This window comes from Calliphora vicina, chromosome 1 (genome assembly GCF_958450345.1).
Source record: "Calliphora vicina chromosome 1, idCalVici1.1, whole genome shotgun sequence".
Classification (NCBI taxonomy): domain Eukaryota; kingdom Metazoa; phylum Arthropoda; class Insecta; order Diptera; family Calliphoridae; genus Calliphora; species Calliphora vicina.
Window position 1 is genome coordinate 51,093,596 of NC_088780.1, and position 17,207 is coordinate 51,110,802.

At 30.6% G+C, this 17,207-nt stretch overlaps 2 protein-coding genes across 2 annotated transcripts; one reads left to right on the forward strand and one right to left on the reverse strand.

The window, feature by feature from the left end:
* Window positions 1-4,039: 4,039 nt before the first annotated feature.
* On the reverse strand, window positions 4,040-16,896 carry LOC135961196 (enolase-phosphatase E1). The gene is made up of 4 exons (XM_065512695.1): window positions 16,173-16,896; window positions 6,060-6,461; window positions 5,264-5,990; window positions 4,040-5,165 (listed from the first exon to the last, which is right to left on the reverse strand). Exons 1-4 carry the CDS (start codon window positions 16,413-16,415, stop codon window positions 5,083-5,085), a joined length of 1,455 nt encoding a protein of 484 aa, XP_065368767.1. The 5' UTR covers window positions 16,416-16,896; the 3' UTR covers window positions 4,040-5,082.
* LOC135961190 (V-type proton ATPase catalytic subunit A) lies at window positions 9,209-13,518 on the forward strand. The gene is made up of 6 exons (XM_065512689.1): window positions 9,209-9,343; window positions 9,903-9,997; window positions 10,063-10,760; window positions 11,645-12,622; window positions 12,696-12,938; window positions 13,013-13,518. The coding sequence occupies exons 2-5, from the start codon at window positions 9,922-9,924 to the stop codon at window positions 12,786-12,788; spliced, it is 1,845 nt and encodes a 614-aa protein (XP_065368761.1). The 5' UTR covers window positions 9,209-9,343; window positions 9,903-9,921; the 3' UTR covers window positions 12,789-12,938; window positions 13,013-13,518.
* Window positions 16,897-17,207: the final 311 nt, after the last annotated feature.

The following is a 17,207-nucleotide window of genomic DNA, read 5'->3' on the forward strand; positions in this document are numbered from 1 at the left end:
TGACAGTAATCCACATATAGGTCAAAAATGGAGGTTGTCCTGGTTTTTTCCTCATATTTCAGCCATTTGTGGATTGCTGATTTTAAATAGCAAACTTCTTGAAAGCATGTCTATCAGAATTAGTGAAGATTTGGATCCCGAAGATATCTGGGTCTTCAGAAAATTGATTTCAACAGACAGACAGACAGACGGACATGGCTAAATCGACTCCGCTATCTATAAGGATCTATAATATATACAGCCCAATTATGAATAAAAAATTCCGCGGGAATTTTTTCCCACTGAATTTGAATAGGAAAAATGGAAAAAGGGAAAAAACTCCCGCGGAATTTTTATTCACAATTGGGCTGATAACTTTATAGAGTCGGAAATGAAAAATGTGGAAATTACAAATGGAATGACAAACTTATATATACCCTTATCACGAAGGTGGAGGGTATAAAAAACATAGAAAAAAGCCTTTGAATGAAGCTAAATAATTTGATGTTGTGAATGGATTTATTGAAGGAATGACTGATATTTTTTGAGAAATTTAGATTTTAGAGAAGTAAACTCCAATTGAATAAATCTTTATACGAGTATATATAATTCTTCTGTACGTGTGTTAGTAACTGAACTCCTCCTTAACGGCTGGGCCGATTTCGATGAAATTTTTTGTGTGTGTTTGAGTGGGTCCCTGGATGGTTTAGATTCACAATTGACCTATATAGGAACAATGGGCATGGCACCTCCCATTCAAAGTAAAAATTATTAATTTTTATTAATTAATTTTTGAAATTTTTTATTTACAAATACCGAAATTCCTAAAACGGGAAAAAAAACCTTAAAAATAAAAGTTGAGAAAAAGTCAAAAAATTTAAATTTGAGCGCCTCGAAAATGATTTTTTTGATATGACGTGCTGGAACTTTTTTTCCTCGAGCCACAAAAGCTATCGAAAAATCGACAAATGTTTGTCCTTACAAATCGGCCAACCCTAATCTTATACATATATAAATAGGCCACACGTATTTTTAAGTATATTATTGTCCACCAATATTGAAAATGTTATTTTCTTTAGATATGCACAATATACAAATTGTTTCAAAATTCTTTCCATAAAAGTAGTAAAACCCGTTTTAAAAATGGTTGACTTTTCGACCACCAGGCGATCCTAGTACATATAATTAGACATCAATTTGGTCTGTGCAAAAATAATGATAAATATAAGCCTAAACGTATGCAACAAATTTCTGTAAACTCTTATGAAAAAAACAGTTTCCTTACATATGAAATTCCATGAGTATGTGAAAATTCACGTTATACATCCCAGCAGTTCTAGGAGACTGTCTCGAACTAGTGATTTTACCTATCATTTATGGTGACAATGACAGTTACAGTTACGACGTGCTGTCGTGCTGGAGGTCAATTGACCCTTTTTGATTACAATGAGACTGTCTGATAGCTGGTTCAAAGTAGTCAACACAATGGATTCACATACCGGTTGCATAGATTTAGTTACCTAACTGGTTACTTCATCAGCTACCGTAAACCTGTAAACACTCGTTCCTCCGACAAATCTCAAATAGATTACTTCTAATTTCTAAAGTGCAGTAAAAATAAATGTTGACTTCACGCTAGGTTACATGGGATATCAGTATACTTAAGCAAAACAAATAAACTATTAGATTCTAATAATTAGAATAATATCAATACAATTTAAAACAAGAGAGCTATATTCAGCTGTGCCGAATCTTATATACCCTTCACCAAATTATAATTCAAAATACAAATTTTAAATACTTTTAGGTAAACAAAATTTATTTTTTTTCCAAAGTAGTTTTTTAATTTTTTTAAAACTTTTTTTTTAAAATTTTTTAAAATTTCATAATTTTTTTTTTAAATTAAAATTTTTTTTTTAGTTTTAAATTTTTTCCGATTTTGACCCATTGTAGGTCCTATTTACTATGGTGTTATATACATATGTCGTTGCAAAGGTCTTTGAAATATCTATCATAAGATATCCATATTGTCTAATTAATGACTTACCCCCATTAACACGAAGCCTGGTTATGCGTTAACTAATAGTTATACTGTCGGTTAAAATTATTTTTGTATGAAAACTGTCAGTATAACTATTAGTTAACACGTTATACTTTGGTTAACACATAACCAGACTTCGTGTTACTGGGGGTTAGTAATACAGATATAGGTAATAAATCGATGTTGTCCTTGTTTTTTCCTCATATCTCAGCCATTTGTGGACCGATTTTGCTGAAGATTTGGATCCCGAAGATATCTGGGGTCTTCAGAAAATTTATTTCAACAGACAGACAGACGGAGATGGCTTAATCGACTCCGCTATCTATAAGGATCCAGAATATATATACTTTATAGGGTCGGAAAATTATATTGTGGAAATTACAAACTTATATATACCCTTCTCACGAAGGTGAAGGGTATAAAAAAGATCACATACGTGTCAAATGACCAAAAAAATATAAATTGGAAGCAGCCAACTGATCAGACATTAGTGAAAACTAATGTCTATAAGGGATACATGGACTACTTGCTTAGCTCCTGGGTAATGTAACAATACACTTGTAATACCTACATGTTTACATTAAAATAGCTAAATAAAATAGTCAAAAAGGGTAGAAAATAGTTGAAATGTCGAAAAACGTCGACTTTCCATAAATAGCAAAACTCGACTATCAAATATTTGAAAATTTCGGATTGTTAAAAATCGAAATTACGAAAATTCGACTTTTTGTTTCATTAGTAAATGAATTTTGAACTAGTTCTCGTAGCCCAATAGACTGAAATTTGGTATTCATGCTTAGACCTGGTGACAAAACAAATTTATGTTCGAAACGTTTTTAAAGCTGGTAAAATAATCTATACATCATGCCTGAAACTGAGGACAATTGTTGTTAAAAGCTGTTAAAATTTTAATAAAAAGCAACATACATTTTTCGAAGATCATTTAGATTAGGGGCCGAATTACCGCATTCGATATCGAGTAAAATTGATCATAATTTTCTTATTTGCGATTATGGCATTCGATATCGAGCAAGAAATTTAGTACATTTTATCATAATTTCGATATCGAAATCATTTTTCCATACGATAGCTTCTATCACGAAAGCGGTAATTTGGCCCCAGTTATTTATTAAAATCGCCAGTGCAAAAGACAATGGACTGGCATTTTTAAAAATTTCATATTTTTAATAAAAATTTTAAGATTTAAATAAAAAATTAAAATTAATTTATTCATAATTTTATTGTTTCTTTAATGTTTGGTTTAGTCTAAATCAATAAGTTCACTTAAGTGTACTCTTGCGATTTTAACTCGCCAAAAGTCTTACGTTTTATTTGTAATCAATTTGATACATTTTCCAATTTCGAACTTAAACATGTTTAATGAATGAATTTTAAAGTATTTTCAATGTAGTTTCGGAATATAAGCTTTTTAAGATAAAATCGCAATTTCGAATTTAAATTCGAAATATTCAAGGTACCCCAAAAAGAATATATTGAAATGAATATATAATGAAAAAAAAAATAATAATCTTTAAAACAAGTTTCAAAATGCTCTAAAAAAAAGAAAATAAACTTTAAATTAAGTCCAACTATTTATTAGATTATAGAATTTATATGATATAAAAGCTTGTCGCGACAAGCTCTTAATTGTATAAATTATATAATGTAATAAATAGTTTGATTTAATTTAAAGTTTATTTTCTCCTTTTTGAGCATTTAAATAAAAGTTTGTTTAAATTTTTTTTTCACGTAAAAATAATTATTAAATAACAAAACCAAATTTGTTCTTAACAAACTCTATCAGCATGCAACTAAGTAGTTTACTTCTTAATTAAACAAAATTCTTCATTTTTCATTAAAAATTGTATTTTTATTTTTTTTTTATATTTAAAAACAACCTTTAAAACATTACAAATGAAGAACATAAAATATGGACTGACATCATGACTTCTAGTCAACATTCTATGTGAAAAAAAAACGTATAACAATCGCATAGACTAAATAAAAAAACTACAACAATTTAGTTTTGTTTTGTTTTCTTTTTTTTTATTTTACATGTTAGACTATACATACATATATTATTTTGAATTCATTGAAAATTTTGTCTGTAGAGAAATTCTACTTAAAATAAAAATAAAAAACAAATGAAACACAAGTTACCTAAATTAATATTGCTCTTATTTACCAATGAATTAATTAATGAATAAAAGTACGAAGATAATTTGAAAAAAAAAATACAAATGAAATTTTGAAATGAAACACCACAAGTTTCAAACTACTACAACAAAGATTAGCCAAATACAATATAGATTTACATTGTTTTACTTACGCCTAAGTAGAATAGAACATAAAAACCAAACTATTTATTATTGCATAAAATGAGCTTAGGAAACATCATCATGTTCAATAATAACAACTGGTAAGAATTTCAATTCGTTTATTTGTAAGTATTCTCTATAAATTTGTAGTGTTTGGGATATGTACTAATTGTTAACAAATTATTATTGTTTACGAGCTAAGTGGTGTAAAAGTCAAAATTTTTGTTTTTCATCTTTGTTGAACTATATTTGCATTTTGTTTTTTTGTTTTTTAAATTGTTTTAATTGTAGACATAAAACTAGCAATCAATTTTATATAACTACATGTATATATTTATATATAAAGAGAAATAAAATAATAAAGTGTTTTGTTTATTTATTAATTATTATACATTTTGAAAATAATGTATGGTACTTGTTGCTTATTTTGTTTTGTTTTTTTTCTTTCTTATTCTTTTGTTTTGTTTTAAGGGAAATAAAATAAAAAATAAAATAATTCCAAGAGTAATAAAAAAAATATATATAAAAAGATCTTTTACAGATTTTAAAATGGGGGGGAGGGAAATTATTTAAAATGACTAAAAACTACAAATCATATAAACACAACATGCCAGGCGGGAGGGGGAAGTTGTTGATAATTAAAGGGTTTTACTCTTTCTTTTCATTATTTCTTTTGTTATTTTGTTTACTTTAGTTAAAATGATATCGACGACATTCGTGTGCAATTTCGTGTAAAGCTATTCTCTAATTGCATGTTTGCGGCGTCGTTACAGTGCTGTTGTCGGTAGACGCCGATATTGGGGGTGATGTGGCAATTTTTGGTTCACCTATTTGGCCATAAAATAAAGAATACATATTGATTAGTTGAATTGATAAGCAATCGTTTTTACAAAACTACATGTACTCTAGTTGACTACATACTTACATAAATCATTTTCAGTTTTATTTGAATCATTAGCTGCAGGTGGTTTAGTTTCTTCTGTATTGGCATTGGCAACATTAGTAGCTGCAGGTTCTGCTACCACCGTTTTAGCCTCTATTGAGTTATTGGCTACAATGTCAGCAGAAGGGGCGGTGGATTTGACGATAGGTTCGACAGAGTTTTGTTTAACGCTTTCCTCGACCTTTTCAACGTTATTCAACACACTAGCATTTACAGTTGAAGTTTCAACTGCTGGTGCAGTTACTTCAGTTACATCATCATCCACTGTTTCGACCACATCACTACTTTTAGAGCTAGAATCAATTTCCATGGGCTCTGGTGTGGGTTCTTTTACCTGTTCCTCCTCCGATGCTGGTGTGCTCTCTACATTAGCAACTTCTTTCTTCTCTGCTGAACTTTCGACGGGTTTAGGTTCTTCTTCTGTTTCCATGGGACTGTCCGCTATCTCCGTTACCTCCTCAATATCTTTTGTGACCTTTTTTTCGGTTGCTGTTGTTTCAGCAGCTACTTGACTTTGGGTTTCTTCAACTACTGCTTCTAAAACGGCATCCGTTTTATCTTCTTCCTTCTTTTCCGTCACTTTTTCCTCAGTAGTTGCTTTGGCTTCCTCACTACTGGCGGATGTTTCTTTAGGTTCTTCTGCGACGGCACTTGACTCTGTGGAGTCTACTTTGTCCTCTTCCTTAGGGGTTTCTTCATCTTCAGTTTTCTACAAAAACAAAAATAATAATTATATTGTTATTTTGCATTTGTTGCTGTTAAAATATTGTTTCATTACCTTTTCCTCTGCCTTGGCCTCTTCGGGTTTCTCTTCCATTTCTTCATCCTCTTCAACTTCCTTGGCTGTCGCCTTTTTGCCCTTAGCTGGGGCTTTCTTTTTACTTGGCGTTGGTGTGGTATGCTCCTCCTCTTCAGCTCCCTCCACTGCTGTATCTATTTTACGACCACGTGCACGTGGCCGAGTCGGTGTCGATGCCCCACTGGCTGGTGAAGTGCGTGCCTTTTTAGCGGGAGGTGGTGTAGCAACTGCAACAGATCTTGTGGGTGTACCGCGTGTGCTGGATCGTGTTCTTCTGCCTCCTTCAATTTCCAGACTACCGCCCATATTTTTGACCAGTTCTTCACTTTCTTTTTGAGCACGCTCTATATAGGACATACGTTTGGAGGGGGTGCGTTTAACCTAAAAAATAAAATAAAATTTATTAGAATTTTAAATGAGATTTTGTAAATTTTAAATGTGATCTTGTATATAAGCTAGGTTATTGAAAATAATAAATAAAATATAAGTTTGTCCATCCTTTTGTAATTTCTGCATTTTTCATTTACGAATCCATAAATTACATATATTCTGAATGGTTATAGATTTCGAAGTCGATATAGCCATGTCCGACTGTTCGTCTGTATGTTGAAATCTAAATATTTTTTAAAAAAAAAATTTGAATCTTAAAAAATTGAAACGTGGCTCACACTCAACCATCTAAATTTTTGTGAATAGCTTTAATTCTTTCCAATTTTTATTACTTGACGTCTAGACTTTAATTTGCAAATAAATTATAGACTATTGGTTCACAAAATATACACATCTGCTCAAAATAATAGATACACCAAAATTTATTTTTTAAAAACAAAAAAAAATAATGGTATATTGTAAAATTATAAAAAAAATTCAGTCAATTATTATTTATAGTTAAAAGGAGAGTAAAAAACAAAAACAAAATATTTCATAATTAATAATAAATATTATAAAGTACATTAAATTTCTTAAATTTCGAAAAATTTGGTGCTCATAATAATAGATACATTTTTAAAAATTCTTATTACACAAAAGCTAATAAATTTTATCTTAAAAAAATTAGTTTATTATTAAAGTAAAGCTAATAAATTTTATCTTAAAAAAATTAGTTTATTGTTAAAGTAAAGCTAGTATCCAGTATATCCACCTTTGTTTTGTAAAACTTTCTCCACTCTTCTGGGCATACTGGATATCAAGTTCTGACACTTCTCCAATGGAATCTCGTACCATATTTTTTGCGTTTTCTCCCATAAATCGTCTTTATTTTTGAAAACTTCCTTCGAAAGCCTTATCTTTAATTCACTCCACAAGTTTTCTATTGGGTTTAAATCAGGGGATTGGCTGGGCCAGCTTAAAACAGGTACGTTATTCTCCAAGAACAAGTTTTTAACTAATCTTGAACTATGTTTTGGGTCGTTGTCCTGCTGGAATGTCCATATTAATGGCATATTTTCCGATGCATATGGAAGCATTACGTTTTTCAATATGTCTCTATACCCACTAGCATTCATGGTATCTTCTATTCGGAATATCGGACCAACACCATTCCATGAAAAGCAACCCCAAACCATTATGTTTCCCCCGCCATGTTTTACCGTCTTTTTTGTAAATTTAACGTGGAATTCTTTTCCTTTTGGTCGGCGTGCATTTCTTTGGCAGTCGTTTCCAAACAAATTTATTTTTGTTTCGTCGCTCCATAAAATGTTTCTCCATTTTTTTTCGCCTTCACACCCGGACCATTGTAAGTGCTCTTTAGTAAATTCTAATCTTGTCTTGATATTTTTTTGGCGCATTAGTGGCACTTTTCTTGCAATTCTTCCCGGCAATTTAGCTTGTAAAAGACGACGACGAACTGTTTGTGGACTGATTTCGTTACATAGCTCCGCAGAAATAGCTTTCGATGATATGAAAGGGTCTTTTTTAACCATAAGGACGATCCGCCTATCTGTTTCTGGACTGGTTTTCTTTGGTCTACCGCGAGTTTCTCTTTTTTGTTTTTTAGATAAAGCATTTTGGACAAAATGTAAAGATCTTCCTATGCTCTTTGCTATTTCCCGTAATGATTTTCCTTGATTTCTCATCGTTTGAACAATTTTTTTCTCATCTTCGGTACAATGATGATTTCGTCCCATTTCCTTCAAAAGAGTCCTATTTTTTATAAAATTGTTGCTAAAATTTAAATTATACTTACTGTTTCACGTAAATAGGAACAAAAAATTGCACAAAAAAAAAATTGTATATAAACAAATTACAAATTACTGATGTGTATCTATTTTTATGAGCAAATAATTTTTTGTAATTCAAATAAATTCGTTTTTAAAAATCAACATGAAAGCAAATAGTTGCCAGATTTTTGACTGACATGACATTGCCAGATAGAAATTTTAATAATATGATGTATTCTTAACGCTTGCGAGGAAATTTTCAATGTTACCGCCATTTAAATTTTTTCCAATTAGGTGTATCTATTATTTTGAGCAGATATGTATATTCTGAATGGTTATAGATTTCGAAGTCGATATAGCCATGTCCGACTGTTCGTCTGTATGTTGAAATCTAAATATTTTTTAAAAAAAAAAAATTAGAATCTTAAAAAATTGAAACGTGGCTCACACTCAACCATCTAAATTTTTGTGAATAGCTTTAATTCTTTCCAATTTTTATTACTTGACGTCTAGACTTTAATTTGCAAATAAATTATAGACTATTGGTTCAAAAAATATATGTATTTGAAATCGATCGAAATTCATTAGACTATTTCAAATCGACTTTCATCTAAAAAAATCTTATTTGAATCTAAAATTCTACTTGTCCAAACAATTTCAAAATTCTTTTACGTTCATGTTTCTGAATCATATTTGAGAATGAAACAAACAAAAGCACACAACAATGTACCATTATTTGAAAATAATACCAGTTCCTGCTCCTTTTAATGGTCATTCGAAAATTAGCATCCTTATTAATTTCACCTATAAGTATTGCCACATTTTCTTAAACACGTTAAATCAAAAAAATAAATTATGTTTTTGTTAAAACAACAGTGTGGCCAGGTCAGGCCACAAACAAAAGTGTGACATGAAAATTGATTTTTTTCAATATGACAATAATAATTTTCGCGCATTATTTTCTGGTGCGCAAAGAAACAACAAAAAAAAAAGCAAGTGAAAAATCAGCACTGTACAAGAGGAAAGTTCTCATGAGATTTTTTCAGTCTATAGCAGATTTTCAACAAAGCAGAACCCAATAAGACGTCTAAAAACAGAGCAATAGTAAGTATATTTTTTCTTGAACAATTTTCATAATTTTCTAAAAACATTCTAAAAATTCGATAAAAAATAAGCAATTTTATGGAAAATTTTGCCTAAACATTGTATAAATTAACATTTTTAAAAAACTAAAGAAAAATATAGTTGATAGAAATAAGATAAAAATAATTTTTTCTAATATTCGCCTTAACCAGCAGCTAAAGAGAGAGATTTGAAAAGGTTTTTTTTTCGTTTTGACAAAATTGATTTTCTTAAAATGTTTTTTTGTGAAAAAAACAATAAAAGACAAATATTTTACATGTTTTGTTAAAAAAAAAATGTCAAAATAATACCAAAGTAAATTTGATGTAACAGTTTTCTTTGTAAGTTTAACTATAAATTTTTCACCCTAAAACCTAATGGTATAGATTTTTCATTTGTGACCCCCAAAAAAAATATGTAACAGCAACCTGCCTAACGCTACTTGTTTTAGAGTGAATTTTTTCTAACAACTACTATTTGTACTAAGGTTTTCTATATTTCTTATTTTTTATAATGTTAGTATTTGTTTTTATTTGTTTAGCATTTAAATATTACCAAAGATGTCATTGTTAAAACGTTTCGATGATGAAGAACGCGAATCGACCTATGGCCGAGTTTATGCAGTATCTGGACCAGGTATTTAACATCTATTTTTCGTTTTAATAATTTGTACATTATTAATTTTATATGTTTAATTTTAGTTGTGACTGCTGAATGCATGTCGGGATCTGCTATGTACGAATTAGTGCGTGTGGGCTACTATGAGTTGGTGGGAGAGATTATTCGTTTGGAGGGAGATATGGCCACCATACAGGTGTATGAAGAAACATCGGGTGTAACGGTGGGTGATCCCGTTTTACGTACTGGCAAACCTTTGTCAGTTGAATTGGGCCCCGGCATTATGGGCAGTATTTTCGATGGTATTCAAAGACCTTTAAAAGATATTGGCGAAATGACCAGCTCAATTTATATACCCAAGGGTGTGAATGTACCTGCTCTATCGCGTACCGTATCCTGGGAATTTAGTCCCACAAATGTTAAGGTTGGCTCTCACATCACCGGTGGCGATTTGTTTGGTGTGGTACAAGAGAATACTTTGGTTAAGCATCGCATGATTGTGGCGCCTCGAGCCAAGGGTACAATAAAATACATTGCACCACCTGGTAATTATATGGTAGAGGATGTGGTAATGGAAACTGAATTCGATGGAGAGATTTCAAAACATACTATGTTGCAAGTGTGGCCCGTACGTCAACCCAGACCCTGTACAGAAAAATTACCAGCCAACCATCCCTTGTTTACGGGCCAACGTGTTTTGGACTCTCTGTTCCCTTGTGTACAAGGTGGTACCACAGCTATTCCGGGAGCTTTCGGTTGTGGCAAGACTGTTATTTCACAGGTGGGTATTATTTATACAAGTGCTGGCAATATGTTTTCGATATTTGCATAACTTTTTGAATACTCGTTCATTTCGGAGTAGCAAGTGTGGACTTCTGTTAGTATTTATGATAAAACTGTTTTTGTGAAGATAACTAACTAGTTTATGTGAAAGAAAGTTTTGCAAAAGTTTTGTAAAAAAAATATGTATTACTTTTCGTGAAAAATACTATTTTTTGTGATTGATTTTTTGAAAAGAAAAATTTACTATTTATAGTAAAAATATAAGAATGATACAGGTTTTTGTGACAAATACAAGTACATATTTGTGAAAAATACTGTTATTTTGTGAAAATTACTGTTATTTGAGAACAATACAGGTTTTTTAAATAATAGCTTTTTTTGTGAAAAAAAAAAAACTAAAAAAAAAGATTTTGTGCAAAATACTTGTTCTTGTGAAAAAAATTCTTTTTCAAAAATGTTATTTAGTGAAAAATACTGGTTTTTGATGACTTTTTTTAAAAAAATACTGTTATTTTGTGGAAAAAATACTTAGTTTTGTGAAAAATTCTTATTTTTAAAAAAAAGTCAGCTATTTTGTGAAATTTTTATTATATTTTTTTAAAGATATTGTTATTTTGTAAATAATACTGTTAATTTGTGAAAAATATAGGTTTTTGTAGAAAATAACTGGTGTTTACTGATTATTAAGTGAAAAATTGTGAACATTTTAAGAAATAATATACAAATACCGAAAGTTTGTGAAAAATAGTGTGGTTTAAAGACAAACAAAAAATTGGACCGGCTTTTAGCAAAAATTAGTTGTAGTAGAAATTTGCCAGCACAAATTTAATCATTTAAACTATCCTTAAAACTACACTACTAAAACCAATTCTAAATTTTCAGGCTCTATCAAAATACTCCAACTCTGATGTCATTATTTATGTGGGCTGCGGAGAGCGAGGCAATGAAATGTCTGAAGTATTACGAGATTTCCCCGAGTTGACTTGTGAAATCGATGGCGTTACCGAGTCCATCATGAAGCGCACAGCTTTAGTAGCCAACACTTCCAACATGCCAGTAGCTGCCCGTGAGGCCTCTATCTACACCGGCATTACACTGTCCGAATATTTCCGTGATATGGGCTACAATGTGGCAATGATGGCCGATTCTACCTCCCGTTGGGCAGAAGCTCTACGTGAAATTTCGGGTCGTTTGGCTGAAATGCCTGCCGATTCGGGCTATCCTGCATATTTGGGTGCTCGTCTGGCTACATTTTATGAACGAGCTGGTCGTGTCAAGTGTTTGGGTAACCCCGAACGTGAGGGTTCCGTGTCTATTGTTGGTGCTGTATCTCCTCCCGGTGGTGATTTCTCAGATCCTGTTACTTCTGCCACCTTGGGTATTGTTCAAGTGTTCTGGGGTCTAGATAAAAAATTGGCCCAACGCAAACATTTCCCCTCCATCAATTGGTTGATATCCTACTCCAAGTATATGAGAGCTTTAGATGAATACTATGACAAAAATTTCCCCGAATTTGTGCCCCTACGTACCAAAGTTAAGGAAATTCTGCAAGAGGAAGAAGATCTCTCCGAAATTGTGCAATTGGTGGGTAAGGCTTCTTTGGCCGAAACCGATAAAATCACTTTGGAGGTGGCCAAGCTGTTAAAAGATGATTTCTTGCAACAAAACTCATATTCACCCTACGATCGTGTATGTCCCTTTTACAAAACTGTGGGCATGCTAAGAAATATGATTACTTTCTATGAGCTGGCCAGACATGCTGTAGAGTCCACAGCACAATCGGATAATAAAGTCACCTGGAATACCATTAGAGAATCCATGGGCAATATCATGTACCAATTGTCCTCTATGAAATTTAAGGTAGCTATATACTACAAACATTTTTATCTAAAATTTATAATAAATTAACCAAATGTTCTAATTTTTAATGCAGGACCCCCTCAAGGACGGTGAAACTAAAATTAAATCCGATTTTGAACAACTACATGAGGATATGCAACAGGCTTTCAGAAATCTAGAGGACTAAACAGCTACTCTCTATATAAGTTAGTTCCACACAAAGTTGCTGAGTAAATGAAAAGTATTTTCTTCTTGTTTTTGTTCCCCTAAAAAAAAGAGGCCACTTGAAATGAATGATAAACAAACCTGAACAATAATAGAAACTAAAATAAACCAAGTAAGTTGTAATAGACCTCGATATAACACTTATTTTGAAATCAACTGTCTAAATTAATTACTTTTCTCTTACAGTTCTGTTGGTTACATCTTTAAATTTAAAACTATACATATAATAAATATACCTAATACATAGTACATATTAATGTACAGCCATAAAAATTAGTCAAATATATAAATAATGGTTGGAAATTTAATTCAATGTTTTTTTTTTGTTTCTCATTTTCTTTGTGAAATATGTTGTTTTTTTTCTACTTATACGTGTTGCTTGTTTTAAAACGAAATGAATAAATAAATCTTAAATGTAAATTTCTAAAAGTTGATTATATTTATCTCATAAATATGTATATTATTATATATAAAATATTTGCTAATTATTACAAATCTTTAATATCGATTTATAAACGAAACCAAAATCGAACGTTATGAAAACGACAAGAAAAACTACCCCTTCTAATTTAAATTTTACCAAGAACAACAACAAAACTTACGTTATTTAAATGTTAAAAGACACAAATCTATGTAAATCTAATAAAAGAAAACAATATAAATAAATTATATTAAAGTTATATATCTATTAAGCGGAGATATTTTATTTAAAGTTCATTGTATTAAAAAAACATTGTTTAAGAAAAAACAATTTTTTTAATGCTTATAATAACATAACATTGTAAACTGAGCAGCTTTTTGTTTCTTATACGAAAATTTGTAAGATCTTCGTTTACATTCCAGTTGTTTACAGGGAAAGTATTAATAATATGCTACCCCTGGTAGCTATGATTGCCGACTAGTGATTTAGTTACAATAATTTTTTTAAAATGAAACAGTGATTAGTTGTGTTCGCGTACTTGATAATTTGTAATAATTTATACAAATTATCAATGGAAGTTACGGGATTCGTTTACTTTTAAAAACTTGTACTTGAGAGCAAGAGAGTGTTAAAAGTGACAGTTCGTAGATAGAGAACATGATATTTTTTACTGGTACTTTTTACTGTACTTTTTTTGATATTTTTTTAGATTGGGAGTAAATGTATTTTTACGCTCTAAATTAAAGTTACTGGATTATTTTTACTGGCAAGTACGCGAACACACTTATTGTGTGTTTTAGGTTACGATATAAAGGTTTGTTTTCTTTAGAATAGAGTATCCAAAGCCGAAAACCGGTTAAGGGTTTTTGACAAATCGGTTTTTGTAAGACGGTTAACCGGCTTTAATGATATATATTTTCTAAAAATTGTAGCATTTGACAAATGCATAAACATAGGGCTTTTAGAACTCAAAAATTTACAAATTCCTAGGATTTAGAAAACAATTCTTAACATATCGCTCTATCATATCGTTGCTGCAACAACGTCATAATTAAAAAAAAATCGTTTCGAGAAAAACGACTGAATGCTTTATGACATTTTACTATTTCTTAAATAAATGTTCAACAAATCATGCGATTTCTGAAATAAAACCTGATTTAAATAGTAGATACTAATATCTTTCTGATCTGTATTTAACCCAAATGTTTACTTGTCAAATATACGAGAAAACATGAATTTTCATTTTCATAACAAAAAAAAACCAAAGTAATGGTATTTATGATAGGAATGAAAATACAGGTTTTATAATGCTATTATTTATTTTATTATTCTGGAAAAAATAATAAAAAAAAAAGTCAAATTGTATGTTAAAATCAATTTTTCTTATGAAACATTATTCTTTAACAAAAATATCTATAAAAATAAATTTAAATAGACCTTTTTCATATTTAATAACATTTTTTTTTTTTCAAAAACACAATTTTTCGTTTAAACCGGAAACCGGTTTTTTGTACACTCTACTTTAGAAGCAAAAATATACAAACAAATTTAAATGAAATAATTTTGTAAAATTCAATTAATTTACGACAAATAATAAATACACATATTCAATTCTCTGCATTTTTGCAAAAATACAAAATGTATGTAAAACAAATCTGGCAACATTATTTCATTACGTTAAAACAAACACGAAAATATAAAAACAATATTTAGCAACATAATAAACAACGATGGGGAAGATAGTTGACGGTTTTTGTTAAGCCACCAAACTTGAGCCAAGCTATTTAATTAATTAATACATAACTTTTCAAACGACCTGTATCTTTTAGCTTAACGAGCAAAAATGCCTCAGTAATATTTTTACAATTGCACATTTAGCAATTTTATTATAAAATTTTATTTTGAAACTTAACAAAAAATAAAGCCAAATAATATTTATTGCCAAAATTGTTCCCATATATAGGTATCAAAATCTTTTATTAATTTTTGGCGGTAATTTCGAATAACAGTTACCATCACTGGTTGATATGAACATAAAAGTATTCTTGCTGCTACAGTGCTGCCGCCTCTTCTTGTTTTCTCATTCTCTCTCATATTCTCTGTTTTGCTATACAAGAGCATAACAACAACACTAAAGTACAGCAAACACAAAACACATACAGCAAATACAGAGAATGAGAATTCAAAACAAGAAAGAATAAAAACAAATAGATAGGAAAATTGATAACGTACCAAATAGAAAAAAACAATACATATACAAAAAAAAATAAAACGAAAAAAAAACGCATGCTATTGAATTTGTAAGTTGTTTGTTGTTCTTGGTCGACTGGTTACTCAAACCTCCACCGCGTTGCTTTTTTTAAATGAACAATTTATAGAAACTGGACTGAAGGCAGCGGGTACAAGTAGGTAGGTACAGGCAATTTATTTAACATATTACAATTCTGTAAAGACCACAAGCAAAGTTGTGTAAAATATACAAATGAATTGTGTACGTGTATTAATTTGTATGTTTGCAATAAACACACAAATAAAATTGTATCACATAAAAAGCATAGATCGGATATTAAGATTTTTTTACATGTAACTGCTGCAACATTTACAAGCAAGAAGCGCTTTCCAGATTGTTCCAATAAAACACGCGGGAAAATATCTGTACCAGCGTTGGCAGAGCCGCCACTGATCCCTGTATTTACCTATTCATTTTCGTTTTTATTTTTGTTTGTATTTTAATCACTACACAAAAATGTGAGAAAGAAGAAAAAAACAAGTAACACGACTAAACAAAACGACGACTATAAAACCAAATCAAACGAGGTAAGCTTTATCGCGCAACCTTGTTAATTGGACACCCGAGTCATCGTCATTAAATACAAATACATCTCCCTCTATATGTAACCAAGAATATGCATGCTATATACTTACGGGAGTCTTATGGTCCACTTTTGGCGACGTTGATGATTCTTCTGCAGCCGGTTTCGACATAGATTCATCGGCATTTTCGCTGGTGACAGAGGAAGCAGCTTCGACTGCCACAGGTACAGCTTCAGCAGCAGCTTCAACATTATTTGTGGTTACTTCTTCCACGGTTTCAGTTGGCTGCGCTGCTGCTTCTTCTTTCGATTGCGCGCTATTTTGTTCATTCACATTTTCCACTACTTCCGACATGTTTTATTTCTTTTGTTCGATTTCTTCTTTTGCTTTACGTAAACTTCAAAACTTATATTTATTGCAAATTTATTATAAAAATGTTTATGCAAAAACTGTTCTTTTTACTTAAATTGTCACCACACTTCTCGGTATATTAGACGAGCAAAAAAAACGTAGGTTGCTTTGCTTGTATTTCTTCAACACACACAACTACAGGCACACGACTTTTTCTTTATATTTTACTGGTAAAAAATACTCAATTTGGATTCTTTTATTAACGCGCAATTTTAAAACTCTTTTCTTGTTATTAATTAACGAACTGGGCTAATTTACTTAGTACAAAATACTCGATTGTAATTTGCTGTAGTCGATTTCATAAAAATATGAAATGAATTTTATATGTAAACAAGGGAATTTAGTTAAAATAAAATTTTCCACTTCACCAACGTAACGCCGCGTACGAAAAAGTATTGTTCACACTTCGCTCACAAGTGGTGAATGTAGATGTGGTGACAAATGGCTTTTTTTTCTAATACAGAGTTGTATTTTTTATGTGTTCATAAAAGCAGGGTTGTCAACTCTAAAGAAAATTAAATCATGGAAAAAACGCGTAAAACCGTTGAAATTGTTTAAAATTATAAAAACAAATAACCACATCAAAGCTTGTAGATATGACGTCTTATGTTTAATGATAAAATAAATTAATATTTCTGTTTGGAAGTTATTCATTCAAAATTAATAAAATCTAAACTGAAGTTTTTAAGCGCCACTCCGGATCCTTAACAATTTTTTTTACGGTATATTTTCCGC

Excerpts from the sequence above, each read along its gene's own strand:
- LOC135961190 (XM_065512689.1), top strand. The coding sequence starts at position 9,922 with ATGTCATTGTTAAAACGTTTCGATGATGAAGAACGCGAATCGACCTAT. Across the intron at positions 10,761-11,644 it reads GCAAGACTGTTATTTCACAG|GCTCTATCAAAATACTCCAA; the intron begins GTGGGTATTATT and ends CTAAATTTTCAG. Across the intron at positions 12,623-12,695 it reads TGTCCTCTATGAAATTTAAG|GACCCCCTCAAGGACGGTGA; the intron begins GTAGCTATATAC and ends TTTTTAATGCAG.
- LOC135961196 (XM_065512695.1), bottom strand. The coding sequence starts at position 16,415 with ATGTCGGAAGTAGTGGAAAATGTGAATGAACAAAATAGCGCGCAATCG. Across the intron at positions 6,462-16,172 it reads AAGTGGACCATAAGACTCCC|GTTAAACGCACCCCCTCCAA; the intron begins GTAAGTATATAG and ends TTTATTTTTTAG. Across the intron at positions 5,166-5,263 it reads TAAAACTGAAAATGATTTAT|GTGAACCAAAAATTGCCACA; the intron begins GTAAGTATGTAG and ends ATGGCCAAATAG.